Genomic DNA, 27,435 nt, shown 5'->3' on the forward strand with positions numbered 1-27,435 from the left:
TGGATACCCCTCCCCCTCCCGCAATGTTGTCTCTAAGAACTGGGCACCAGGGTTTTTCCCCTGGCTGACACTGACTTTAAAAGAGGGGTGATGTCCCAAAACCAATTGCATTGGACTGACACATGAGGTCATGGTTGACAACACTAAATGCTAAACAGTGTAGTAGGTAGGAAGGGGATAAAAAAAGCATGCTAGCTTTATGTACATGTGCACTTGTCTTGGCTGCGCTGAGAGTGAGAGGTGTTAGGTCAATTCTTGGCACATGGACGACATCTACGGGGTCCTCATCTACGCCTTCCACAGAGTCCTCATCTGGGGTGTTATTGTTATCGTCATCATCAAGGAGTTCCTCTTCCAAGCGCTGTTTTTCCTCCAAAGCTCGTTTCTTGTTCAACAACCTCTTGAACTGGCGGTGGGCTAATAGTATGGTGCGCAATGTTTGGTAGGTGTGTTTTGGCTGCAAGGCACCACAGTTTTGTAGATATGGAGATCATTGCATGCATAAGTAGCAAAAAGCATAAGGAGTAAGCAGACAATGCAAAAGGAAAAAAGGAATTAGGCACTTGCAATGTAAGCATATTACCTAAATGCTCAGCAAAATGATATTTAATCTGAAACGGCTGGGGAAAACAACCTGCAGCAAACCACAAACAGCTTATTGAACCAGCTGATCCCAGATGCCGCAGCATTAAGTGACTGGGAGTATCCTTTTTTCACTCCTGGGTCGAGGGAAGCAATGCAGGGTTAGGTGTCTTGCTGAAGGTCATGGAGATGAGATAGCTGGGATCTCTCCGAGAGTTGCATCACTATGCCACTGATATTCCCAGTCAGATCAAAGCAGTAATCTAAAACTTCTACTGTTTCGCTCAATTTAAAAGCAACTAAATAAGCACTACAGGCCTTTACTATTTCAAAATGATTATAACGGAGCCCTACCTTTTTATTTGTAAGAATATTTGCTGCCTCCGCCATACCCTTCTCAATGGTCTGGATGTGATCATAGAGTTTGTTACTCTTACCATAGACAGAGCCTATCACCTGTTTCACGAACTCCTCTGGGGGCTGTAAATCGAGAGAGGATAGACACATACACTACATTAAACAACTTTGCCATTTCACATTGGAGAGTGTAGAAATCTCAACAGATGCTTTGCAACCAACCGGTTGGAGGTGAAAGTTTCGGTAAGCTTGAAACATTGTGAATAAGAACCTTATAAAGTCTGACGTCACAACTGAATTGATGTTGATCAAAAAGACGAGCAAGTACTCCTCACCCATGATTTTGAGAATGCCAGCTCGTAGTCAAAGAAGATCATCTCAGAGATCTGTTGGATGGTTCCTTCGACTTTGACCTTGATCACTTCGTTCACTCTCTCGACGAGGTACTTCAGCTTGGTGATGGCGGTGTGGACTTGGTGAAGGAATGCATCTGGAAAGAAATAATCAGTCAAAGTTTCATCCACACTGTTTCCCCCTTTTTTGGCTTTTCAATTTAAGAGTTTTATACGATGCCAAACTTGCTATTTGGCAACTACACTGTTGTATTAGGTAATTAAGACTTCAAAGCTTTTGAAATTTGATGGAAACAGGCCCATCCTTACCAATATTCATGCTGTTCCAAGCCAGGGTGCTCAACCCAGGCTGCAAGTTCATCTTGACTGCATCAATATGGTGAGCAAACAACTCAACAAAGCATTCAGGAATATCACTGCAGACGATGTCAAAATCTTTCAGGACAAGTTCCAGGTGGTCCTTGTAGTTCTTGAAGCGGCCTTCCTGACGCAGGACGACATGGGCGGATTCTGGAATTGAGATGCCAAGTCGTAGGAGCCATTTGGCTTCTTGGATCAACTCTAACACCCTAAAAAGAAAGAAATATGACATTGAATTGGACCAGTACCAGGAACTACAACCAAAAGCAGAACCAACATTGGTCTCCGCATCAGTTGATTTGGGTAAACTGGCTCAGCAATCCCACGCTAGCTATCTAAGATAACTTAAGCCTAAATAATTAACACAAGATGTAAACTAACCTTTCATCAGCATTAACCATGATCTTCCTTGTCTCAGGATGATGTATAAACAGTGTTGCCTTCAAGCCCGCCTTGGCATTCTCAATATGAACCTTGAGCTGTGCGAACCACAAGCTTTCAAACGTCACCAAGGCAGTGGCAATCCGATTGTAGATCTTCACGATCCTGCTGTAATCCTTGACGTTTGTGACAGCCCTGTTGTCTCGGAAGATGCGCATAGGGTCTTCAATTCGCTGGAGTAGTTGACGTGACCAGCTGATGGCTCCGGCAATTCTTGGGGCATTGCGAGGGATTGGTGGGGAATCCTGAAGGGAAAATTCCATAAACTTGACACATTTGACCTTACCAGTCCTTGACAAATAAGGGAACTCTCCTCACTGCAACTTTCAGTGGTCAAATGCCAGGGAAGTCAGGCCAAAAACAGAGTTGAATAATCACAAACTCTTACCTTAAATTCCTCATACAGTTGCTGCACTTGGATCAGGTCTGCCTCGTAAGCATTGAAAATGTCAACAAACTTTTCGGCAATGACATTCTTGATGCCCAGCCTGTACTGGATTGGACTGAATCTACAAATGGAAAAAAATGTTTTAGACACAGGTGCAGGGATGCTGTGGTTCTGGTCGATAAGTTGAGAAAAAAGATATTGTTAAGGATCTTGCTTGCCAACTTTAGAAAGAGATGACAGGGTAGACTTGGGTTGAAAGAAAACAAGAGCTGATAATACAATATTATTGTGCTACAATGCAGGTAGGATTGACGCCTAAACCTACTGCTATCAACTGCTCAAAAAGAAACAGTCGAAAGTGGGTGGGACTACCAAAAACTTCCATGACTTTTACGGGGTTTTTTCGGCTTTCCCTCATACCTGCAGATCAGATCAAGAGCTTGGAAAGAGGTCATCCGCCGTAAGAAAACAGCATGCAGGTAAGCACCAATGAACTTCTCAACATCTCGCACAGCACACAGGAATTCACGGAAACTAGCATCAAATCGGTCCTTATCCTGAAAAGTGCAATGTCAGAATGAATTCAAAGATAGTTTGCGAAGGACAAGCACTAGCGCTTAAACATACTTCTCTCTCATAACATTTATTTTGGGTGGAGACGGGCCTCCTTAATAGCCCTGGTCGGCAAATGAATGTAAAAGTCCACTAAAGTCGGCAGAGTTCAGCCCTTGTGGCATGGCTAAAGATCGGGACCCTACGAACATACGACAAAATGGTCAATAACTTACTTTTGTTTCCACATCCATCAACACCCTGAAGGTGATCTGCTCCACGACAGTATCAATCATCCTCTGGACATGCTGTTTGACAATGCACACAACACTAGGTCCTTGGTCAGTGTCCTCTGCTACATAGTAGTGATCTGAAATCAGATAAGCATATTGACAGTGCTGTTCTTGTGTCCATGAGTACTTAACCCGACTTGCTTCTTGCCACCCATGAGTAAATGGGTACCCCTGGCAGAGACGGCAAACTATGAATGTCAGACCTGAACACTGTGTAGCTACACCTCAGATATGTTATACTTCAAAAGGAGTAGAGCTTGAATATACAGCCAAAAAAGTAGCTGGGAGTATTATTTGTAAGGAGCTTTGAGCAACTGAAAACAGTTGGACTGAGCATTATACAAACTACTTACTGAGGATATCAACTTCTTCTTGTGTTAACCCATGCTGAATATTAAGCACATCGTGAACCTCATCAGCATATTCCGGAATCACATCCTCAGACTGTTCATCATCTGAACTCTCTTCCTGATCAGCATCAATGATTTCCTTTTCCGTCTTCTCTTCATCTTCTTTCTCTTCGACTTCCTCGTCTTCGGTGATGGGGACGAGGTTACCATGTTCGGAGATGCCGTGGATGAGTGGTTTGGGTGGGGAGCCGTGGTGAGAATGAGGCTGTGGTTGCAGGTCTAAAGAGAAGATTTTGAACTTTATATTAAGTTCTGAAAGCAAACCAGAGGACCTGGTTACTACTGTCTGTTGCTTTTCCTTCTCTGTCAACTGATAAATTAGATGACCAGGGATTGAATATTCAAAAAGCCTGCCACTGATTTCTGGGACTAACAACTTTCCGTGCCAAAAGAACTGTTTGTGGCACAGTCCATCTTAAATTGCATAGGCCCCAGCAGGAACATCAATTTGGCCTCAGCCAGATAGAAATATTTTACCTTTTGGCATAGTATCAGAGTTGTATCTCTTGGCATTCACAGCCTGCTTCTTTGTCTCATGAGTTTCTTCAGCAACGATGTCCTCTCGTCGTGGACGTGGAACTCTGTCGATGTTCGCTACAATTCTGTAACATAGAAAGCGTGGTCAGCTTCATTTCAATAAGAAGCCTCAGAAAAACAAGATGAGTCCATATTTCAATTGGTCTGATGCCAGCCCTTAGATCTAAGCACAGGCTTCTTTGGCCCCAACACAGATACTTTGAGTTTGAGCTTGTCTTATGAAAACCAACGTCAAACATTTTCACACTATGTTACAAAGTAATAACACTTACTTCTTAAACTGCGTAAGAGTATTGATGATATCAACGACCTCTCGCACTCGGCAGCACAAAGAATCAAGATGGCCGAACATGATATCCTCGTCGGAAATTGATACCCCGTGGCCGTCATCACTGCTGCCCTTCTTTGATGGAGATACTGAATTTGTGCCTTTTCCAAAACTTCTGTTCTTGTTTGGACTGAAGATAAAACAGAAAGATCATCAGATGCTTTCATTGGAAGGACCAGCGGTGATTAAGTCGTAAAAGCACCGAGCTCAGACATAATCAGGTGGTGATGGGTTGTTGACTATCGGAAGGATCTCCAATGTTTCATTTCAGTGTCATGAGAATTATTCTGTCCTGGAAAAGATTTATAGATTGTCAATTCATAGCACTGTAGTGTAGTAGATGATATTGTACCCCATGAAAGATCTCTTTCAATGGTAGGGGGATTGCGTTTCTTCAATCAGATCTTGATATCGCCCAAGTTCAAGAATCAAAATAGTGAGTTATTCGAACCTTTGTGCCACACTTGTCGACAGACTACTCATCGACCCATAGTGACTCAGATTTAGCGAGGCACCAAGAGCCTCCCTCATATTCCTCACAGATTCCTTATAAGTACTCTGAAGGCTTAGAATGGCTTTTAGACGATCGTAGATGCCCTTGTCGTTGTTGGCATAGATGTCTTTATTATCCTTTGATCGTTTGAAGCCCTGGAAAATGATAAGCAAGCATTCATGTATAAGGTTTTTTTTTTAGAACCACCAGAAAGAAGCCTTTAAAAACCTTTGTGGAGAAGGATGTGCATACACTTTCCAAGGTAGTTAAACTCCCAATTAAAGTAAAAAGAGATATACTATCATCCACCTTTCAGAGGAATTTCCCTTATAGTTGTGGTTGGTGCTCTCTGCCCTATCATCAAAGCAACTCACCCAGCTGTTAACAGGAGGATTGGCGACCAAGAAGTATAACAGGAGTGACCCACTTGCGGCAAAAATACTCATAAACTACTCTACCTTATTCAGTCTGGCTTCTATTTGTGACTTTAAGATCTTGAACGAGCCATCCGGGCCATCCAACATGTTGCGATTGTTTATTTCTTCATCCATTGCTCGCCATAAATTCTCCGTCTCACCGGTACCATTGACACACAGTTGGCGAATGTACTCCTTGCACACAGACACCATCTGATTCGTCACCTGGAATCAATCAATCAATCAATCAATCAATCAATCCATCAAAACGCCATCAAAACATCAAAAGAAACAAATTCTGAGTTCTCACCGGAGCATGAACTCAGGCCCATTGGCATGCTATAACCAGTAGTGTTAATGATGGGGCTACCATTTTCATGAAGTCCTTCAGCCAGAGAACATAATTTAGCAGGGAAAGCTTTAACCAACTGACTCTGCTTCTTAACAAGTCTGGCAGCAAAATTATGGTTCAGAATCGACTAACTTTGGTGAACAGATATCCGAGGAAGCCCTGTCTGGCATAATATCTTGAGATCGAATCCATTTGTTTGACACTTGTCATGAGATTTGGCAGTGCAGAGTTCATGATACTCCAAGGGGTGGCACCATCATAGAACTGATCCAGGTGACGCTTCAATGACTCTAGATACTTGACTTTGTCCTTCGTTTCATTCTGGGCATCAGTCATGCTGAAAAATTCACAACCAACAGAAATGTCACTCAAATTTAACCAATTAAAAATCTTGTCAATATGATAGTATTCAAATCCTAAGCAAGCATATTTGATATTACATGGTAATACATATGTGAAAAGTTACCAGGAATCAATACCTTCATTAATCATGTTGGTTTGTGGCAGTAGAAACACAAACACTTGTAACAAATTCTTCAATCTAAAATATCCTCAACATTCTATTGAAGAGCAAGGATTTATATAGTACTCTCTAGCCAACTCACCCAGCATCAATGGCCTTCCATTTCTTGAGCAATTTTGACTTGGCAGTGATCAACACGCCAATGACAGCTTTACATTCCTTGCCTTTCAGCTGTTCCGTGATGTTAGTTAGCAGCCTCTGTCGTCGGTGCCATCTGTCCAACTCTGACAAAGGACCAGCGTTAGGATCTAAACTCCTGAAAATATCATCATAAGAGGTGTTTCAGACAGAGGAAAAACAACAGAACTACCACTTTCAACGGGATTTTCTAAAAACAGTTCTGAAACAAGTCAAAGTATTTTTGTCACTTTTCTAGAAATACAATTGCAATACAGTATTTTGATGGAACCTTTACAGGTTGCCCTGCTCAAAGTCAACTGCTGTTCTCCTCACAAATGACTTACTATTGGAATACTCAAACACTAGCACCACATCACAAAGAAGTTCCAGCACAGAGAACTTCTAACTGTCTTAATACATTTACCTATCTTCACCAGACTCTGAAAGAATGGGTTCAATGGTAGCAATCCATTCATTCACTAGTTCTTCATACTCAGAGATGATCTCATGATCCAAGGCGGCCAGGCGATGCTGTTTGTACTCATTGCTGACAAGACGCTCTGGCTGCTTCAACATCTTCAAGAAAACAGAAAATCATGAGTCAATTAAACAACAGTGTATGAGAGGGGCCCACCAGCATTTTATCAAGTTTCTGAGTAGATGCCAATTTTGTTTGTCACTTTGTGACATCTGTATGATAATTGATATATCATATATGATAGTTGATGGATTCCAATCTCTTAATTTCATGTGCTGGCCATTGTCCAGGTCATAAAATACGTAACTACAAAAGACACACTGCACTGTCACCATTTCTTACCATTTGTTTTGAAGTGTGAACACTAGCACTGGAGTCACTTAAGGATCCAAGGTATTTCTCCAGGTTCACCATGAGTTGTGCTTTATTTTCTTGAGAACAATCGCCCCAGTTTTTCTGAGCCCGTAGCATTGGAATAAAAATGTCAGAGAGGAGCGATGTTAGAGTTTCCATTGTGCTACTTTTTAGTTCACCGCAGAAAACATCCTTTTCCATGTGTGACGCATCAACTTCTCTTTCAACATCCTTTCGTACAAAATACAAAACTGTCGCTTCTTCAAGATTTACGTCCTTTAAATTGGCAAGGTTCTGGGCAACGTGAAGTTCTCGTGTGGACAGCTGTCCTGACTCTGGTTTTTCACAGTAAAAGAATAATCGCCGTGGGCCTCGGGCACCAAGAAAATGATTGATGACATCCATGGTAGAGTGTTCACTGATGAAATCTTCCAGAAGAGTTGGGTTGTCATAGCCCCCAATGTGGAAACTCTCCTGGATCTTGCCCGCTATCCACCAATGTCTTTCATCCATGGTGGCTTTATATGTTATTCTACCTTTCTAACATAAAATTAGATAAATATTTCACTTTGGAACAACGCAGGATCGATTTTATCTTGGAATTTTGAGCAAGCACCTACAAGTGTCCGCCATATTGTTTGGCACTAGCCTCGTCTTCATCAATATCTAAAGTGCATAGGAAGCATTGTGTTACGGAATGTACGCAGTGACGCCTAGTCATCCTTAGATTCGAGGTTGGTTGGATACGACTTGGGTCTCATTAGGGACTTTTTTATTCATGTGCGGCCAACTTGTAGTTTCTAAAAAATTATTAATTTCTTGGTCCTCACAGTACGCCAGTGTTGATTTACCAGTTGTTTTGGCAAAAACATATTTTTTGGAGTTTCTAAAACCTAAAGCGCTACTCAATAAGCGGCTAACAAGAAATCACGCATTTTACTGTTGTTGACGACGTATGTGTACACTGAACTTGGGATGTGCGTCGGCTCCGCTTTGAAATGCCGTCCAGCGCCAGTTGGTGCGTTTTCGCTGATTTGTGAAAAAATCAACATATCTCAAAAGTTCAATGGTTGACCCTCAATTTTTTTTTTATTTTTGTGTAGCGTAAGCAACTGTCTTTCACGGGAGAATGGTCACTGTAAGAATTATTCAGTAAAAATGTATAATATTTGGGGTTTTCCGTGATTGTCCGGCCCACATTTGGGATGGTGAACAGAGCTAGGAGAAAATGCGATGCTTATGATTTATTTAAAGAAATAAAATGCCCGATTTAACATGCTGCAGAATCAGGGGAATCGGACGTTTCCAGTGATATACGACACAAATGGGTTGTCCTCATGCAATCACTTTGGAAACGCATTTTAAAATATATATTACGTCCTGTTAATGGGAGTTATGGTTAATGAGGCACATCATCATCGCGTACATTTGGGAAAAACTCCCTAATGAGACCTTGGCGCGGGAAAATTTGAATTTGACTAAAATGAAGACGCGGTGGCCCGTAACCATGCTTGTTCTACGCTCGGGAATCGAAAACTGGTGTTTCTTGGCGTTGGAGAGGATAAGCAGTTGTTGAGAACTATGGGTGTGTTACTATTAGACGAGAGGGGAAAAAAAATATTTTTAACATTTTTGCTCGGCATTAACGACCAGATTGCTGGAATTCCTGGGCAGCGCATTGCCTAATTCTAATTTGGTCTCCATACCAGGCGACAGGACGAGGCCGGTCCAATTCGTCCGGAGTGTACCAGATGCATGTGGGCTGGACCTACATCATGTCGGCCTACGTGTGACCTCATAATTCAGGTCACAACCATGCTGGACACGTCTGATAATTATCATGACAATGTCATATAGGTCAATCTATCGTGTGATTCTATTTGAACGTCTATATCCTATTATGTCTAATTGGTCATAATTACTGCAGGGATAATGAAATGTGACAATTATATGAATTACGACCACAAAACGAAACATAGGCAGTAAGTCGCAATAGCTGTTCCAGTAATTTTTAAAGGGGGTCGGTCGCAGCCCCATGTCGGCGGAAATCCCCGAAAGTCAGTGAACTTGGTCAACTAGGGTGAGTATCATATAGGAGTTCTCCCCAGAAAGTTTTGGAAACTTTGTCGATATGTGTTTTCCGGGCCATCTGAGGGTAGTCGTTGACTTCTTGGGGAAAGAGGACGCCCTGAATCTTTGAGGTCTTCGCTGACGAAAAGGAGGGGGAGGCTCGCTTTATGCCATTGCGCGACCGAGCCTCATTTAGGGGAATATTCGTTGCAATCATACAGTTGCCTATTTAACGTCGATGCTGTCATTTGGGACCAACGTATCAAAGAATAATCGGGAAAATCTCATCCCTATGGTAAGTCACAACCATGCTGTATTCAGGGAGCCGATATACGTACTAAAAGAATGTCAAGACAGTATCAGAATAAGTCACAACCATGCTGTGTTCAGTAACATAGATCAAAGAATAATCGAGGCAGACTAAAATAAGTCACAACCATGCATGTTGTTTCCGATTACTTTATTGAATCGGGGCAATCTCATGGTAAGTCACAACAATGATGTCTTCAGGGACAAGTCACATTGGCCATTGCGCTCGGCACCCCAACCACCAATTATTTTAGTACATGTACTATACATACGTCACTGACGCTAGTCATGATGATATATGAGGCACGAATAAAAAAAGAGTTGTAACACAGCCGGACATCCATGCTTTACTCAACCCGATGAATGAAATTAATGCTGTTTATTTTATTGAGCACTGTTTAAGCTGGGACAACGCAACATGAGATGACATCATCCCAACTTTTTGTGCCGTTAGTCGTTGCTTTCAGTAAATGTGATCAACTTATATGAGGAAGTGCGGTACCAGCCTGGATCCTGGTGTTCTCATCACATGATATTGGAACTCTTGATGAGCAGGCCTACGAAGGGATAACGTGACACGAACATGGCTGTCAGACTTTCTTTGCGACATTTTGGTCTAATTTTCTTTATCTGGATTTTTACGGTCACGGTATCGTTGTCGAAAACTGGTAAGACATTGTTTTTTATTCATTTCGTTTTAATAGTAATGTTTGTCGTGGAGGGCTGTTTCGGATAGCGATGCTAGAAGATAAGACGTCGAAGTTAACTATGGGAGTGCTGTAGTGGAAACACTATATCCTCTCCCTCCCCTCGCTCACATGACATCATGTGAGCTCGGCGAGTATACCGAGTGAAAGGCGCTGATAAGCTCTTGATGCAAACACTAGCATCGTCAACTCTGAGGTCCCGGCGTGGCAGTCGAAAATGTCCCCCTGGAAAAAGTACTACTCTACAAAACTGAATTTTATAGAAATCATACATTTGTAAGCAAATAATTATATTCGTGATTAAGGCCTACCTGTTTCTGTCTCAAATATCAATAACAGATAAATGTTTTAACTATCGGGAACAGGATTTATTATGGGGTGCAATAATTATAGTACCCTTCCGGAGGAGTCCTGGTGCTCCCATTGCAGCAACACCTCGAAGCACGTACTGTCAATATTTTTACCTCAGCCCTTCATCATCACACATAATGTACACGTAATCTTATTTACAGAGCAATGCTACTACAATAAGTCATGTAAGAATTCGGCCAAAGTCATACAAATTCTAAAAGCCACGAATGCCAGTGACTGGGAAAACTGCAATATGAAGCCCAAGTGTGATAATCAGAATCAAAATGGAAGTTTTGATTGCAAATGTGGTGGGTATATATCAATATACCTCCGTGTTTTAATAATTCATTATTTGAATAGGATTTGCTGTCAGCATATATAGATCTGACATTAAGCATACAATCACTAATTTTCAAATGGACGGGAGTTCTGAATGTTCAGAAACAGCCGCATTAATTTGAACGTATTTTGAGGCTTTCAGTATACCAGATTGGTAAAAACCTTCCGAACCTATTTGTTCCTTGTTTTCTTCGACTTATTTCGTTTTCCTGCTAATTCGTGGCCGTTTTCCTAAGGGCGGATATATATCAGTTCAGTTATGTCTTATTTCAATCGTACAATTCGCGTGCTTTTTTCCAGTGTTGAAGTCCCAAGATTCGTACATGGACATTTGCGGCAAATCTGGGTCAGAAGGCTCTGTCGGTAGCAAGGATTTTTACATCTTCAATGCAAACTATCCAGAGACAAATAGCCAACCAGACATATGTGAATGTGCAGTGCGCTTCAACTCCTCAGGTAGCATTCCCGATGTGTGGTTTCACCACATCGATCTACCGCCAGGGGCTTCGGTATACGTCACAGCTGACGACCTCGCCCTAGACCATGTAGACAGGAACAACTGTAGTGACCTTATAAATTGTAGGCTGCCCGTAGAGCAGCAGTTTAAGAGGAATGGCCTGCTGAGGGTGATTTCTACGGCTCAGCAAAAGGCTGGCAAACTTTGGATAAAGGTTTCTTCAGGTTAGTTATGAGACTAGGCTAAAAACTACAACTTAATGTATTTACATAGTCTAAAAATCTCTAACGATTTTTTTGCAATTACACGTATGTGGATTTTGAGGTGACACACGGGCAGTTTCGATTTCGGGTTCTCGTCGCTGAGAGCATACAAATTGCAATGACGTCGAGAAAGATTTCCATGGTTAATACTAAGTGTTAATTTCAAAATTGTTTGTTTTAGCTAAAAAAGGATTTACCGTGAACTGTAGTATAAAACGGAATGGAGGTGAGTGCTGGTGCTAAAACGTTCTGAACCAATAGTCAGCGACCTCCACGGAGTCCGGGTCGGCGAAGTTGACGATATCTAAAACTTGAGAGGGTCAAGATGTGATGATGATGATGATGATGGTGATGATACGACAGGTTCTTGTTTCAATTCTGACCACATTGTGCAACTTATTCTGCGCTCCCAACTATTTTCTTGTTAGAAATAACACGGTTCTAATGAGCTCATTTGTTGGAAATAACAGAGCCACCCTTGGTGGGTCAAATATGCCCACTTTCTTTTGTAGGCCTATTAGTCGCTGGTAAGGATAACAGCACTTAGAACAGGGCAAAACTTTGTATGAAATCATTTCTGTTGACTCAGATGATTTAACTTTGGAGCCACAGTTCTGAATGTAATTTTAATTTGGGATTTCTGAGGCCGATGCCCTTGTAGGTGTCTCACATGAAAATTCCATTGTAGTCACTGCAAAGACAACTACCCTGGTTACCACTCCAAAACCTAAGAACACATTCACATCAGAAGTCACTGCAAAGACAACTACCCTGGTTACCACTCCAAAACCTAAGAACACACCCACATCAGAAATATCAGTTGGTAAGTTTTCTAATGATGTCTCTCTCATCGGTTCGAAAGAAGAAAAGGGTATTTCCTTTAAGGACAACCCAAAGTCCCGCGTTTTTGTTTAATTCGACATATCCAGGGTCATCCTGAGCCTCAGGGCCTTTCACTCGGCACTTGTCTTGTAGGCGGGAAGGGAAGGGGCATGCAACGGCATGGCTTTGAGTACTGCCGACCCCCGACTGATCGATAGCTTCATACTGATAACCAAAGGCTTTACCACCTCAATATCGAACGGAATGTGTGTATACGAGTCTCCTTGAAAGGTGTAATGCAGTTTGCATCTGTTTCAGGTCCAACCGGCGAACCAACGACCACTGTGCAACCAGGGATAGGATGCGAAGGTAAGAAAGGTAGGTTTTTTTATTTGTATGTGTGTGGGGGGGGGGAGGGGGGGGGTTAGATCGCTCAAATCTAATGGTTTTTCCATTTGCTATATTTACCGCAATCAATCTGCCAATTTCTCACACACAATTTGGAGAGTTGGTCTTTCTGTCTGCGAATATGGCCATGGGTGCGGCCGATCCGCTGGCGCCCCGACCCACATCTTCCCCGTCCTTGAGACTTTCCCAGGGAGCCCTTGATAGTGCCATTGTCAACGCAGCCTTCGAAATTTGTCCGTCCTGAATTTGTGATCCCAATTCCTTTTTTCTCTCTCTCTTCAGTTATCATTGCTTGTGCGGCTGTTGCAGGTATTGTAGGGATGGTGATCATGTTCGTTTTCGGGTAAGTTTTGAGGGAGTTTTCGCAAATCCCTCGGGGAACGCAAACGCGAATGCCTATCCCATTGTTCGACCACCCGATCACGATGTCGAACAATGAGATAGGCGTTAGCGTTCCAGGGGATTTGCGAAAACTCGTATTTAGGGCATCCCTAGAATGATAAGACTTTCATACTTAGACGCACAACCGTCGCGACATCAAAAGTCCCTTTTACCTCATGCTAAACATCGCCATATATACGTTGTGTCAAGACAAAAAAAAACCAAATGAGTTTTTGATGGAGATCACTTTGGTGCCAATTGCGTCTGAATCCCTTATCAAACCAGAGAAACATATTTATCTCCCGATTAAAATGATGATGATGATGATGATGATTGGGTACGTTGTGGGCGACGGGGATGAGGCTCATAGGTCAAGAGAAACTCCCTCGAGAAAGCTATGGCTGATTATAATTTGAAATTGGCCATGCAATGATGGTTAATTCTTTAGTAACCGAGACAAAGAAGATTTCGTGGCATCAGTTCGGCTTATCTACTCTCAAAGTCTCTCTAAATACACTCTCAGTACGGAACAGTACGTGCAAGAAACCACCTCCAACACATGTGGCTTTACAGTATTGTAACAGCAACTGTTGTTCCAGGCTGTGACTTGGTGCTTGTTGAGCCAGACTAGCTCCCCGACAGATGAACACAGGTGCATCCTTCTCCAACCAAACTGATTGAAGACTTTTTATTTCAGTGTCTGGTGGCATAAGATGGCAAAAGGATTTGCCCAGGCGGAGATCATGCAAGATAATTGTATTCACGAATCTACCCCAACGAAAGAAAACGAGGGCATTGAGGACAAGACTGTTGGTTTCCCAATGAAAGAAAATGATATTTATGAGTCCTCTGGATCATTGGATTGGAATAAAACTCCTGAGTACCCAATGAAAGACAATGACATTTACCAGTCATCTGGATTAACCATTGGGGACAAGACTGTTGGGTATCCAATGAAAGACAATGACATTTACCAATTATCTGGATTAACCATTGGGGACAAGACTGTTGGGTATCCAATGAAAGAGAATGACATTTACCAGTCATCTGGATTAACCATTGGGGACAAGACTGTTGGGTATCCAATGAAAGACAATGACATTTACCAATTATCTGGATTAAACATTGGGGACAAGACTGTTGGGTATCCAATGAAAGACAATGACATTTACCAGTCCTCTGGATCAACCATTGCGGGTAAGAATGTTTGGTATCCAATGAAAGACAGTGATATTTATCAATCTGCCGAAAGGTACAGATCGCATGAATATCCAATGGGTATAATGAAGGAAAATGACATATATCAATCAAGTGATCTGCATCCCCGAATTGATCAGGCCTTTGGTGCTCCGACTAAAGTTACTTCCATTTATGAACTGGAAGGGCACCCAAAAGACAAAGCATCTGGATGCCCCCTGTATGACGATCTGAATGAACTCGATGAAGGCTCCAGGGATGTCAGAGCAGGGCATGGATACCCCTTGGGAGAGAATGCATATGAACTTGGGGGGGATCCGTGGTTCAATGACTATGCAACTGTGTGCCCCATGACAGTCAATGTTTTTTATGAGCCATCAAATCCACACCAAACAGATCATGACTGCATGAAAGACAATGACATAATACAGTGGGCCGATCAAACTGGTGTCAAGACTACTGAAGGTCACAAGAAAGACAATCAGCTGTGCCAATCTTTTGATCTGATGCAAGGTAATCAGGACAGTGTTGATGAGAGGGCCCCAAGAGAACAACTGAACAGTGTTGATGAGAGGGCCCCAAGAGAACAACTGAACAGTGTTGACGAGAGGGCCCAAAGAGAACAACTGAACAGTGTTGATGAGAGGGCCCCGAGAGAACAACTGAACAGTGTTGATGAGGGGGCCCCAAGAGAACAACTGAACAGTGTTGAAGAGAGGGCCCCAAGAGAACAACTGAACAGTGTTGATGAGAGGGCCCCAAGGGAACAACTGAACAGTGTTGATGAGAGGGCCCCAAGAGAACAACTGAACAGTGTTGATGAGAGGGCCCCAAGAGAACAACTGAACAGTGTTGACGAGAGGGCCCCAAGGGAACAACTGAACAGTGTTGATGAGAGGGCCCCGAGAGAACAACTGAACAGTGTTGATGAGGGGGCCCCAAGAGAACAACTGAACAGTGTTGAAGAGAGGGCCCCAAGAGAACAACTGAACAGTGTTGATGAGAGGGCCCCAAGGGAACAACTGAACAGTGTTGATGAGAGGGCCCCAAGGGAACAACTGAACAGTGTTGATGAGAGGGCCCCAAGAGAACAAATGAACAGTGTTGAAGAGAGGGCCCCAAGAGAACAACTGAACAGTGTTGAAGAGAGGGCCCCCAGAGAACAACTGAAAAGTGTTGATGAGAGGGCCCCAAGGGAACAACTGACAACAACCTTGTGAGGGAGGACTAATTCAATCAAGAAACTGCACACATTTCTACTTAAAGTTATAAAGAAGACTCATTTAAAAATATAACAAACATTTTATTAAAAATTCCAAAAAGGTTTCCAAGAATGTAATCAAATATCACACCACATTCTTTTAAAAGGTTCTCATATCATAATACATGCCATAAAATTTAACAAATATTTAAAATCTAAGTACAATTTGTGCAATGGAGGAGAGCATAACATATTTACATCAACCTTCTCCCCCTCAGTCCCCTCACTCACTGGGCACCACAAAGCGGTCATACAGACCAATAGCTAGCTTTTAGGAAATGGAGGGTAAAACACCTCTGAGTGTCAACTTGATCATCTCAAAGACTGACAAGCGAGATGAATTTTAGATCGATATTGATGGCACAAAACATATTATCCAAGTTCATTTATCACTGTCAGAGGGATGAAGGAAAGAGTTACTGGAACCTGGAACATTTTTGCAGAGGTTCAGTCCTTTCAATTACATGGAGACCTCTACACCCTGTATTTTTTTAGCCTTTTTTGGGGACATGTTTTTTTTTCTTTTGAGCTTAATTTGGGGACATTTCGTCGTGCCAATTTGCCTGAACATCGACGTCCTTATTGACTGACATTGTCACATGCACCTGAAAACTCATAATTTTAGGATGAAAAGTATCAAATTAGGCCATTTAGGATGAGATTTGGTCATTTAAGGTGTCAAAAAACGCTTCAGGGGGTCAAATTAACCCTTAAAAAAAAAAACTTTTTGTTTTTTTTTCTATTTTGGGGACATTTTTTAGGGCCTAATTTGGGGACATGCCAAATTTCCTACACCGTATAGCGGTGTGAAAATGATGTAATCGAAAGGCCTGAGGTTGTAATCTGCCCTGACCTGACCTGCAATATATAACTTCATGAATACATTACCATACATACATTATATATGTACATACGCAAAATATAAAGTTTGGTGCTAAAAGGTAATTTGTGTAATTTTTTACCAATATAATGTGGTTTATGGTACAGCACACTATATTCATGAGAAGGTCTTAATCAACACCCCTTGTTGCCACTCACTGCAACCAACTAAAATGCAAGAAGAAAGAAACTAGAAGATTAGTAAATATTCCAACTGACTTGCTATATGTTGGAGAAAAGAATCACCAGAAAAAAATTGGAAATATATATTCATTACAAGCAAAACTATCACAATGTGATAATGTAGCCTCCTAATTAAGTAAGCTGCAGTACAGTTTTAAGTCATCATCACATTCATTTGGGACTAATGGCTCACTTAAATGAGTGGATGCAGTACATGAGACTAAGTCTATATATCAAACGCCACCTTTGGTTTATCCTCAGAACTTGCTGATGCAGTTGCCTCGTCTTTTGGGTCTCCTCCTGTTTCATCAGCATTTTCATTTCGAGTCCTTGTCTGTTCATGTACTTCGACATTTGTCTGTTCATCCTCGGATGACAGTAAGATTGTAGGTTGACTTGAAACATCAGAGGTAGAGCGCAGGGGGGACTTTAGTGCCCGAGTACTCTGGGATTTGCTCATTCTTCTCTCTGAAATCAAGACAGAGTAGTTAGCATAACATTCTAAATTACGAGCTCTCTGTAGCAACTGGGCAGTGGAGCCCTTAAGAGAGGGGTGTAAGTACTGGGGCAGTTAGGGGCTATCGATTGCCAAGTGATTGATTGATTTTGGTATTTACATCTTCATGTCATGCCTGAATTTTGTCCTACTTACGCTTCAATATTTTCATGTGTGGTTGAGCACTGTGAAGTTTTGCGGCTGAATAGAATACTATAGGCAGGAGACAAAACACCCCGGTTACTGTGAGAACAGCAGCAAGGTCCTTTTGTTGGTATGTGCATTTGAATTTCTTACTCCACAGATTTCTGGTGTAATTCATCTGAAAAATGGAGACAGATGCAGTGGAAAACTGGCTTTCTTATAGCTGACATCTCAGTTGGTAGTGTGCGATATTAGGACATAGATTTGGCCAACCCATCTACAAAAGAAAATGCTCGAACCCGGCACCCCTTTAGGTGTAGTGAGGGCCTTTATAACACCCTATGTGAGTGAAGTGGTCATGTCATCAAGACATTATCACTACACCATATGCGTGCTTTGGCTCTCGGGTAAGATGACAAAAGGTCATGTCGGTAGGCACAAGTTTGGTTGATTTAAAGTGAGCCAACCAATCACTGGTTGAAATTATCAAACATAATATTTTACCATTGTAAAAAGTTTCCAAAGCTCTTGGTGTCATCCAAAGGGAGAAACTTTTTTAATTTGGTCTAAGAATGTAGTAAGTTCATGTACTCAAAACAGCGTAGATGTAAATATTTCCAAGAAGAAGTTTAAATTTATCCCTGAACAATGTTATTGGCGAAATTAAGATCTCAATAATAAAGATGTACATGTATAATTTTAAATGTCTTGTTTAAGTTACTTACAGTATCAACTATATCCATACATATCCCACCATGATGCTTCAGTTCGGCATAATAGTCATTCAGTTCATCATACAAGTCTAAACATGTATCACAGGCGGTTCGATTGAATTCTGTATTAGTTCTAATACCTTCAACAGGTGTCTGAAAAGGAGGACAAATTCAATCTAACGCAGTAAAATTGAAAACTGGAAACCCCTGTAGGAGCTTTCTGATTGATCAGGCCACTTCACTGCTTTTAACACTCCCTCGGATACATCCATAACGTTGGAGTCACACGTAGAGCCTCTTTGTTATTGTAAGAGGATGGAGATAAGAGCATAGATCTGACTCAAGTGAATGTTAAATCTCGAATAGTCAAGATACCTCGATAAAATTTTCAATGCAGTGGGACGTCTCATTGTACTTGCGTTCGAATTCAAGTGTGGAGTTGGCAACATCATATTCGACTGTACCATTGACAAGTTTATGATTAAAGCAATCTGCAATAGACAAAGAATGAAATTGTTGCCAAGAAAATATTATTGGCCAAGAAAAAACAACCCGCGTCACATACTATCTTCTCGCTGCCCTATATATTTGATAAGTTTGAACATGATCAGACTATCAAGTTCTACAGTGAGTGAAGAAGAAATATCCTTTTTAGCCTACATACCATCACAATAAGAATCTTTCCAGAGTTGGTTGATGAAGTCATTCGTAGTTCCAACAATATTGATAGTGTCAGAGCTGAGCAAGCTATTCATACAGGAGCCTGGTGGCATACTATCAGGGTCAGCTGGACGGACTTTATCCTGAAAATTGAATGGAGCTTTGGAATTTTTTTGGGGAAATCCCGACACTCGTACTACAAGCTGAGAAAAAGCTTCAGTAATGAGACATCTATCAGAAAAGAAGCGGGAAAACACCTCTTTTGTATTCCCCATGATTTTTTCTGACCCATGGTGGTATTCCGCCCTGTAGTTCCTTGAATTTATAAATTGTCTGAGACTATACTTGCCTTGGCTTTGGCTCCATATGAAAGTTTAATACATTTCATTTAAGAAAATTGAACATGACAAAAAGGGACACAAACCTGGTTGACAATCTCCGTCATGAGATTAATGACTTTTTCGTAATCCTGGACGCAGTTCTCACAAAATGTCAATGGCCTGGCATTACGAATGGCACACCCAAAGAAAGTTGCTGCCGCTATAGAATATGCATTCATGTAGGCTTTGCACCAAGTTTCCACACGTTCAAGTGCAGGAGAGGACGAGACTAAACCTGTATCAGCCAAATCGAAGTCTGGGACGAGTCTGGTCTTCAACAGGTTGTTTGTCGTGGACAAATGATTGATCAGCGGTTTTGAAGTGGATAACGGTCGATGAGCCCTTCCATTTTCAGATCTGTTCATTTGTTCAGTTGCTTCATGTACTTTCGATTCAACATACATAATTTGAACATGAAATAATGAGATAATTACAACAAATTCAATGAAAATATGAGCACTTTTCTTGAAATTTTTTGGAATACGTGCATCCGCCATTTTGACCATCTCACCGCTGGTACAGGTCATGTGACTCAGTTTGTGCAAGAAAAAGTTAATTAAAGAATGATTTAATGATCTTGTCAAATAATGAACAGAAGGTGACTACGCAAATTGTTTTTTGAAAAATATATAACAAGCAGGAAAACCATTAACATATTTTAGGAAAACAGCACAAACCGCGCAACAAGATTATTTTGGCGGGAAAGTTCAAATTGTTCAGGTCAACTAATTAATTACATTGTAATTATTATGTTCAAAATCAATTAATGAAAATAAAGATTAGGGTAATATCAACCAAACAAGTGCAAAGGAAGTGTAAGTTAATTGACTGATTCTGGTTACTAGACTCAAAATGTATTCAAGTGTTTCAGAATGCAAACCATGGGCATAAAACATCACAGAAACATCAGACCCTAAATCTTTTCACTGATTGGAAGTGGTGGTTTGCCAATGAAGACATCAAGGCTCACTCCATTTAACCCTTACACCCTGCAGAAAGGTGAGTCTCCAACTCATCTCACCCAGGGGTTGCTGGTAGAAACTGGCGCAGTTAGGGGAGTTTTTATTCAGAAGCATTACCACGTGCTGGAGGTTAGGCCTACACTGTAAAACCGTGGAGAAGAAATGAGCTCTGAAGGCCGATGTATCTATAAGCTAGGGTTCAATCCAAAGATAAATAAGATTTTTTTTTGATATACATGACTAACTAGTATGAATGATAGAGGATCTATTAGATGGTTGACGCAAAGAAATAAAAAGAAATTGTCAAAGTGAAGTCTTACGAATGCTCCAGCATCCATTAGATAGGCTTCATCACAAAGATAAATAAGATTTATAAAAAATATACATGTATGACAGATGGTGGTAAGAAATAAAGAAAAAGTATTTTTACATAATACTATTTATTATGTAATTAAGTATAATGTGTGAGATGATCCCCCATCCGTACAGACGTCCGTTCATAGCATACGCGTGCGCAATGACCCCTAGATCCTGCCATTGATGGGCTACAGTAGTCCGACGATGCTACCGAAACGTGCTCATATTCCCTCTTGTACTGTCAATCTATTAGTTTTCAGCGCCTGTCGCCAGCCTCACTCCAGCGGCCTAGCACCAGGTTACGTTAAGTGGGTCCCCTTAACTCTCTAACAAGGTGTGGTCCACCAGCGTCTGCCACCGGACGCATGAGCTTTAATTTACCGCGTAGCCTACCGTAGGCTATAAACTTTGTTCAAATTTACTCCTATATCTAAAACACCGTCGTTGATAGAGACTATTTGCATCGGTCTGTTTCGTATTTCGTCGTTCGTAGATCATCGTACACAAGGGTTGCAAAACTTCCCTTGACACCATTCAACAGGCCTGATTACCACTGAAAGTTTTACAATGTATCCGTTTATTTTGTCGGACGACCATCAAAATATGGATATCAAGTTCTCTTTAGATAATAAATATGATTGATAATGATCATTTTATCATCAATGCGTTAAAGTGAAGCATAATGAATTACTGAATGAGAGCGTGTACCTGAAACTACCCGATGTCGCAATGCTCGACCATGAGTTAGCCAAAACACAACATGCTGTTATCACGGTGTTTGATCACACAATAATCCTGTGCTACAGTAAACAGATAAACAAGCACCCGTTCTGCTAAACCCAATCTCGTTGTGACAATTATTACGACCAAACGATTCACAGTGACCAATGGGTCTTCATGCTCCTTGTTGACTTTAGGAAGTACACCATGGCGACATCCCGTGATGTGAATGGAAACAGATACCATAGTTTACCATGCTTTCAGGTGACACACGTTCGATTCAGTACAAATATAATTATGTGGCAGTATCTTTGTTTCATCTGTCCGTACGAGCAGCGCCAAGGACAGCGACTGCGTCACTCGTGGGAAAAGCTCGAGTGGGATGGTCTTTGTAAGCATCAAGAGGAGGAAAATGATACAATTGCGGAGATGAAACCTCTGCGATGTGAACCAAGAGGGACCGAGGTCTGCGTGATCGTTGCAGCTAGTGTTTGGATTGTATGCAATTTGAACCTGATGGAAACGCCGCTGGTTACTTTGCGGTGGAGTATCAGTATTTTGTCAGTCGACAACTGAAGTCAATGTCCTTGAGGGGGAACTCTTTGGAAAAGTGACTTTGCATTTAAGAAAAGTACATTACGAAACAATCTGGACTCTGGAAAACGATATACATAATATTTCCGACTGCATATCATAATCAGAATGAAGGCCAAACAAGTAACCGTTTATCCAGCAGATGCAGGAGAGAGGGAAGTGGCAAAAGATTATCGTTTTTCCAAACTTTACATGCTGATGAAACCGTTGTTAACCATAATGAAATTAGGTGGAGTATTTTATGAAAACAGCGAAATATCATCACAAGTGAAGTCCAACTTCGGGAAGTACTATTGTATAGCAATTTTCATATTTGACATCCTGAATACCTTGCGTCTCACCAGCTGTTTCTGGGTAGGAAGTCCAGATTACGACTTCGCAGTCAAGGTGGTCATGTACGCCATGCTGTTGCAGCTACCCTGTTACGACTTCGTGTTTCTAAGAATGAGTAGAAAAGGGACTGTTCTTACGTTCATTGAGGACTGGGATGGACTTCAGAACTACAAGAAGGAGTACTCCCCGGTTTTCGACTACCGTGGGGCCCTTCGAAGAGGACGGAATATCTTACTCGCGTTTGCCATCATCGAAGGTGTATGTGTAATTGGGGGTGCTGTTGGAGTCGTTTTTTTCCCGGTCATGCTTGATTTCTATTCACCTTTCCTTGCTCCACTGTCGAAAGATTTTGCAGGTGCCAATGTACTTCTTTCAATTTGGACACTTCTCAATATTTTTAGCATTGTCAAACAGGTTAGTGTGGTGACTCTGCTGGGCTTGTTGGCTTACACGATATACAGGGAACTATACATTTTTCTGAAGCACTTCAAAGACGCCATATCCACGTCTGGGGAATTCACTGGGAACTTTGAAATGTTTCGGCTCTGGCATACCAAGATATGTGACCTCGTCCTCACCTTGGATGACATTCTAGGCGGACCTATCTTCATCCTCTACGCTACTGTCATACCAGGAATGTGCGTTGTAATCTACGCTCTCATGAATGGAACACTGATGGCATTTACTGTCATCAACCTTATCTTATTTATGTCTGTGGCCCTTGCCTTTATGATATTTTGCCTGGCTGTTGGAATCATCTGGATAAACCATCCGGTAAGTGAGGTCACATTTCGTGCATTGCTTTAAAAACGTGGGGTGTTCAAGAAACCTTCGCATGTCCTGGCCAGTTTTAGGTCTGTTCGAGGCCATGGTCCTTGGAGCAAAACCTTCGCAGCATGTGCACAGCTCAAATTTGGTGATCACGTACTAATTATTAGAAACAAAATCTGTATTGCCTCGCCGATGTTGGTTCAAGTGAAAAATGCACTATTTCAAAAGACTTGACAAGCATTGTGCACTAAAAGGGTTAACTGAGCCCACTCGACTTCGTTTATTTTCCAGGCTCATCTTCCTCTAGAATATGCCTATAGGATCGACATGTCTAGAGTGTCACAGGAGGTGGCCAACCAGGTAATCTGTCGCATAAAACACCGTGTTCGGCAATATCCTCAAAATTGAAAAAAAGAAATGTGAAATTATATCTGATATAAATTTATCCGATTTTGGAACTGACGTTCATGTATGCAAGTATAGCAAGCTTACAACTTTTACCAAACTTTTGTTTCTAGATCAACGTATTCATCGGTCGTATGAATGGCCCGTCCATCGGACTGACTGCCATGGATCTGTTCACATTGGACAAGCCAATGGTGTTGACGGTAAGTAGCCTTTCCAAGGCAAATGCTTCTAAACGATTGAAAATGCCGTGCCACGGTTTGGATCACCCTCATGCATACTCCAAATTTGTAAAATTTCTATCACACCAGAGTCGAAAATATCGAGCTGACTTCAAGACTGATGGTTACCGCCGGAAGTCGGTGGTATACTGCTGAACATGGTCATTTTCCATTTGAGTGTAAATTTACGTTGCATTATCATGAGTATGATAGTCACACGAGTACGATATCTACACATTTACGTTATCAGTGATAGACGCAAGGTATAAACAAATCTGCGTTATCATCATGATATACGCTATACGTACGAGATCGAGTTACATTCTCTTTTTCAGCTGTTCGGAACAATGGTGACATACTCGGTGATCGTTTTCCAGATGACACCTCTACCAACTGACAAAGGATGCAACCTCCTTCTCAACGACACTCTCGTAGAGATGTTCAGAAATGGCACACTACTTGTTTGCAAGCAACTCAATGTGTAGAGGGGCCGACTGTGGGCTATTTCTTGTATGGCAGAGGAGAAGAAGTTAGGGGGGTGTCTGAGGTGTGCCTGAAAGACATGCCCGAGATCACAGAAAACTTCTCCCTACGGACATTTCCATGAACCGTGAACTATACCAATAACAAATCATAAAGTATATTGGGGATGTGTCATAAGCATATCGAGACAACTCTATCAGATCTCGCAGATCCGAAACGACAGTTTTGTGACGCGCGTTTATCGCGTTTAATGAACTCGTTTACCTGTTGTTGCTCGGGATGAAGTCAATGTGAAGTGGTACATATGATGACAAAAAGCTTTGACTGAGAAACACATCATATTTTCCTAGTGTTTGATCACACAATAACCCTGTGCTAAGCAAACAATGCCCTATTACCCCAATCAATTTTGACGGTTATTTCAGAAATGCAATGATTGACCGATGAGTTTCCATGTTCCTTGGTCCTTCAGGAAGTATACCATGTTGACAGACACAGTTTACCGAGCTTTCAAGGTGACATGTCCATTAACATTTATATCACCAATATTGTTGACTGGCCCTCGGTCACTAGTCCATAGCATATAATATTCACTTTCCAAAGACGTACATCTCATGAAATATATTTTTCTGAGGTGTCTTTGGAAAGTGAACATAACTATCAGATATTAGATCCCTTTGGATGAAATGGATTTTGTCTCGTCTGCCTATAGTTCAGACATGCGCAACGCGTTCCCGGCGCAAGCGTCATGACGGGAAGTCGATACTGAAAAGTTTGCCGTATTTCGCGGCACTGCACAGTGTCATATACTTGTACAACAAACAGTGTGTGAAACTACATGTATACTTGGCTTGCATGTCCATACATAGATGTGTACGCGTGAATAATATATTCCATGTTAGAAACAACAAGTCTCAAACACAATCTATATACATGTAATTTATAGAGGAACGTGTCCGCAGCGAGATCAAGATCAATATGGCCAACCCCCAAAGGAAACGGCCCATAAGAACCGTGGAGTATTAATATGGGAAATTTGAATATCAATAAAAAGAAACCATCGCAAATACATACATTCTTTTGACATGCAGGTTTTTATATGGTGAACTGGAATAACTTGTGTTCAGGCATTGAAGCCAGGTCGGAACATATATCTCGGATTAACAACAGGACTGGGGACTATAAACGCTGTGGACTGGCCCATTAGCCTTCACTGTTTTGTGGCTCACATGAGCAATTGTTTATAGCAAAGGGGAAAAATAACATTTTCATAGTGCCAAATGGTCTGAGATTATCATAACTTGTAAATGAGATCCATGCCAACTTTGAATTCGATCGGGATTCCGTCATATTAGCCAAACTGCCCTTATCAACGGACTATGGGTGGTCAAATCGTCGTGTCTTGGACACGGAGGAGACCTAACTAGCTCGTCTCGCCAGTCCTTCGACCCATTTCACTTTCGGAGACCTTGTTAGGCCTGTGACTTGTACCGGTTACTAAAAAGCGAGCTTTGCTGAGATTCGACCGGATTGTCCGACCGACGTATGGCACGAACCATTATCCCCCTATGGAAGAATTCGATTTGGATATTGATGACAGGTCGTTTAGAGAGAGTTCTATTTACCAGGCGATCGTCGGATGTGACAGGTGTCGGCTACTCCATTGCTTACAACGAGGCGATGACGCCAGGAGGCGAGATGACGAATTCGGGACGACGTATCTCCACGTTTTGGTCTCTAACGCCGATTCGGTGACGGAACTTAAGTATGTGCCAATGGTATATCTCCTTTCAAACGCGGGGGTGGAGGTCAATGTTTCAGATTACCGAGGTAGGACAGCCTTTGAGATGGTCCTGTCTAAGATGCTGAGTGACATGATGATTGCCTTGGCGCGCGTCGGGGCGGATTTCGGAGCAGACGATAGAATGCTGATGGCAGACGCTCACATCTCGTTTGAGACAGAAATGCTCCACTGGTACAGGAAGTTTGAGCCGGGGCTTTGGCAGGCTGTTGACGAGGGTAACTCGGTGGTTGTGGCAAGGCTGTTAAATTCTTGGTGCAGGGTAAGGATATCTAAAAATGGCGTGAGTTTGATTCGGTCCGCCAGGGAAAATGGACAAAACAGGATTGCGTATTTGCTGGAGGAGCAAAGGGCCACCATGGAATTTGTCCACGCTGCGCTGGCGGGGGATGAGCAACGAATGGTGGACCTCGTAGACAACAAAAACATTGACATCCACACCAGGGATGAGTCTTATTCTGTGAACTGTCTCAGTCGTCAGCCACAGCCGCGGACTTTGAGGGATACAGTGGCGGCTTTGGGATTGGAACACATCCTACCCTTCCTACCAGAGCCCGTGAACAGACATGACAACTTGGTGGCCAAGATTAAGGAGATTGCCAAAGACAGGTTGTGTAGCACAGAGACGCTCTCTCTACCTGAATCGGATACAACCAGCACGGAGACGCTGCGGTCTCAGGACTCGGGTTATGGTCGGGAGTATCGGAACATCTCAAGGTTACCGGAACGCCTAAAACCCGTTTCTATAGGGACCAATATGACGAATGGAGTTTGCAGTGAAGAGATTCGAAGTGCCGTGTGTACTATTCTGTGATATTTGGCAAAGCCCTTTATACTTATTTATTATATACAATGTACATGTTGTGACAGTGTCTAGGACGAGTGAAGCCGGCTGGTAATTGGACATTGTAGCAGCTACTGTCATCAGATTGGTTGTGACATGGTCTCTACAGGGAGACATACAGGACATATGCCTTCCCAAATCAGTAATTGCTTGATGTGAATTTAAACAGTTTTTGTAAATCGCTCGCTAATAAATGATCGAGATATTAATTGTAAGATTGTGTCGATAACACCGGGACCTCTTGCAGCCTAAGCGAGGATCGCACCACTCGACCAACGAGCCGTTTTATCAGCAACCTTTGTCACTGATGCATTGATACAATAAGTGGCAGCACAGACGATTGGCCTAAAGTTAGTAAGCCCTGATTTAGCGAGTGAACATAATTTTTTTCTGAAGGTGTGGATATTATAAGGCAAACACTCTCAACGAACCACTTTGTAATGGTGAGATAAATGAACAATCACAGTCAGACCTAATCGACCCTGGCTGCTCCCTGGCTGGATATAATTGATGTGACCCTCTTCTACCCCAGTGGTGCTGGTGAATGTGACCACCTACAATAGTTTTGGCGATTGTGACCACACTTA

General features: G+C 42.0%; 4 protein-coding genes across 10 annotated transcripts in view; 2 read left to right on the forward strand and 2 right to left on the reverse strand.

Annotated features, from left to right (window-relative positions):
* The window catches only part of LOC135488785 (uncharacterized), a 48,378-nt gene extending 40,417 nt beyond the window's left edge, over nt 1-7,961 (reverse strand). For all 4 annotated transcript variants that reach the window (XM_064773625.1, XM_064773624.1, XM_064773623.1 and 1 more), the window contains exons 1-16: nt 7,326-7,961; nt 6,930-7,081; nt 6,468-6,641; nt 5,995-6,199; nt 5,553-5,735; nt 5,053-5,249; nt 4,546-4,731; nt 4,214-4,338; nt 3,680-3,955; nt 3,270-3,403; nt 2,902-3,038; nt 2,482-2,602; nt 2,034-2,338; nt 1,602-1,861; nt 1,275-1,429; nt 937-1,062 (exon numbers count right to left, since the gene is read on the reverse strand). In XM_064773625.1, the coding sequence (XP_064629695.1) occupies nt 937-1,062; nt 1,275-1,429; nt 1,602-1,861; nt 2,034-2,338; nt 2,482-2,602; nt 2,902-3,038; nt 3,270-3,403; nt 3,680-3,955; nt 4,214-4,338; nt 4,546-4,731; nt 5,053-5,249; nt 5,553-5,735; nt 5,995-6,199; nt 6,468-6,641; nt 6,930-7,081; nt 7,326-7,850 (3,261 nt within the window). In that variant the 5' untranslated portion in view covers nt 7,851-7,961. The remainder of the gene's footprint in view (nt 1-936; nt 1,063-1,274; nt 1,430-1,601; nt 1,862-2,033; nt 2,339-2,481; nt 2,603-2,901; nt 3,039-3,269; nt 3,404-3,679; nt 3,956-4,213; nt 4,339-4,545; nt 4,732-5,052; nt 5,250-5,552; nt 5,736-5,994; nt 6,200-6,467; nt 6,642-6,929; nt 7,082-7,325) is intronic.
* Nucleotides 7,962-10,120: 2,159 nt separating this feature from the next.
* LOC135488792 (uncharacterized) lies at nt 10,121-16,535 on the forward strand. Of its 2 annotated transcripts, none has more exons than XM_064773656.1 (8): nt 10,121-10,384; nt 10,936-11,082; nt 11,414-11,794; nt 12,015-12,059; nt 12,522-12,656; nt 12,974-13,033; nt 13,346-13,406; nt 14,142-16,535. In XM_064773656.1, the coding sequence occupies exons 1-8, from the start codon at nt 10,300-10,302 to the stop codon at nt 15,859-15,861; spliced, it is 2,634 nt and encodes an 877-aa protein (XP_064629726.1). In that variant the 5' UTR covers nt 10,121-10,299; the 3' UTR covers nt 15,862-16,535. The 2 variants fall into 2 exon arrangements, with proteins under 2 accessions (XP_064629726.1, XP_064629727.1); XM_064773657.1 differs by having other exon boundaries at nt 12,974-13,024.
* On the reverse strand, nt 15,973-19,855 carry LOC135488811 (osteopetrosis-associated transmembrane protein 1-like). Its single transcript, XM_064773700.1, has 6 exons — nt 19,402-19,855; nt 18,982-19,120; nt 18,693-18,808; nt 18,330-18,470; nt 17,617-17,782; nt 15,973-17,432 (listed from the first exon to the last, which is right to left on the reverse strand). The coding sequence occupies exons 1-6, from the start codon at nt 19,852-19,854 to the stop codon at nt 17,191-17,193; spliced, it is 1,257 nt and encodes a 418-aa protein (XP_064629770.1). The 5' UTR covers nt 19,855; the 3' UTR covers nt 15,973-17,190.
* A 1,873-nt stretch (nt 19,856-21,728) lies between these two features.
* Nucleotides 21,729-27,057, forward strand: LOC135488809 (uncharacterized). 3 transcript variants are annotated; one of them, XM_064773698.1, is made up of 4 exons: nt 21,729-23,097; nt 23,386-23,454; nt 23,613-23,702; nt 24,056-27,057. In XM_064773698.1, exon 4 carries the CDS (start codon nt 25,772-25,774, stop codon nt 26,816-26,818), a length of 1,047 nt encoding a protein of 348 aa, XP_064629768.1. In that variant the 5' UTR covers nt 21,729-23,097; nt 23,386-23,454; nt 23,613-23,702; nt 24,056-25,771; the 3' UTR covers nt 26,819-27,057. The 3 variants fall into 3 exon arrangements, with proteins under 3 accessions (XP_064629768.1, XP_064629766.1, XP_064629767.1); XM_064773696.1 differs by having other exon boundaries at nt 24,056-25,769; XM_064773697.1 differs by having other exon boundaries at nt 24,098-25,769.
* Nucleotides 27,058-27,435: the final 378 nt, after the last annotated feature.

The sequence above is a fragment of the Lineus longissimus genome, chromosome 5 (genome assembly GCF_910592395.1).
Source record: "Lineus longissimus chromosome 5, tnLinLong1.2, whole genome shotgun sequence".
Taxonomy (NCBI): Eukaryota; Metazoa; Nemertea; class Pilidiophora; order Heteronemertea; family Lineidae; genus Lineus; species Lineus longissimus.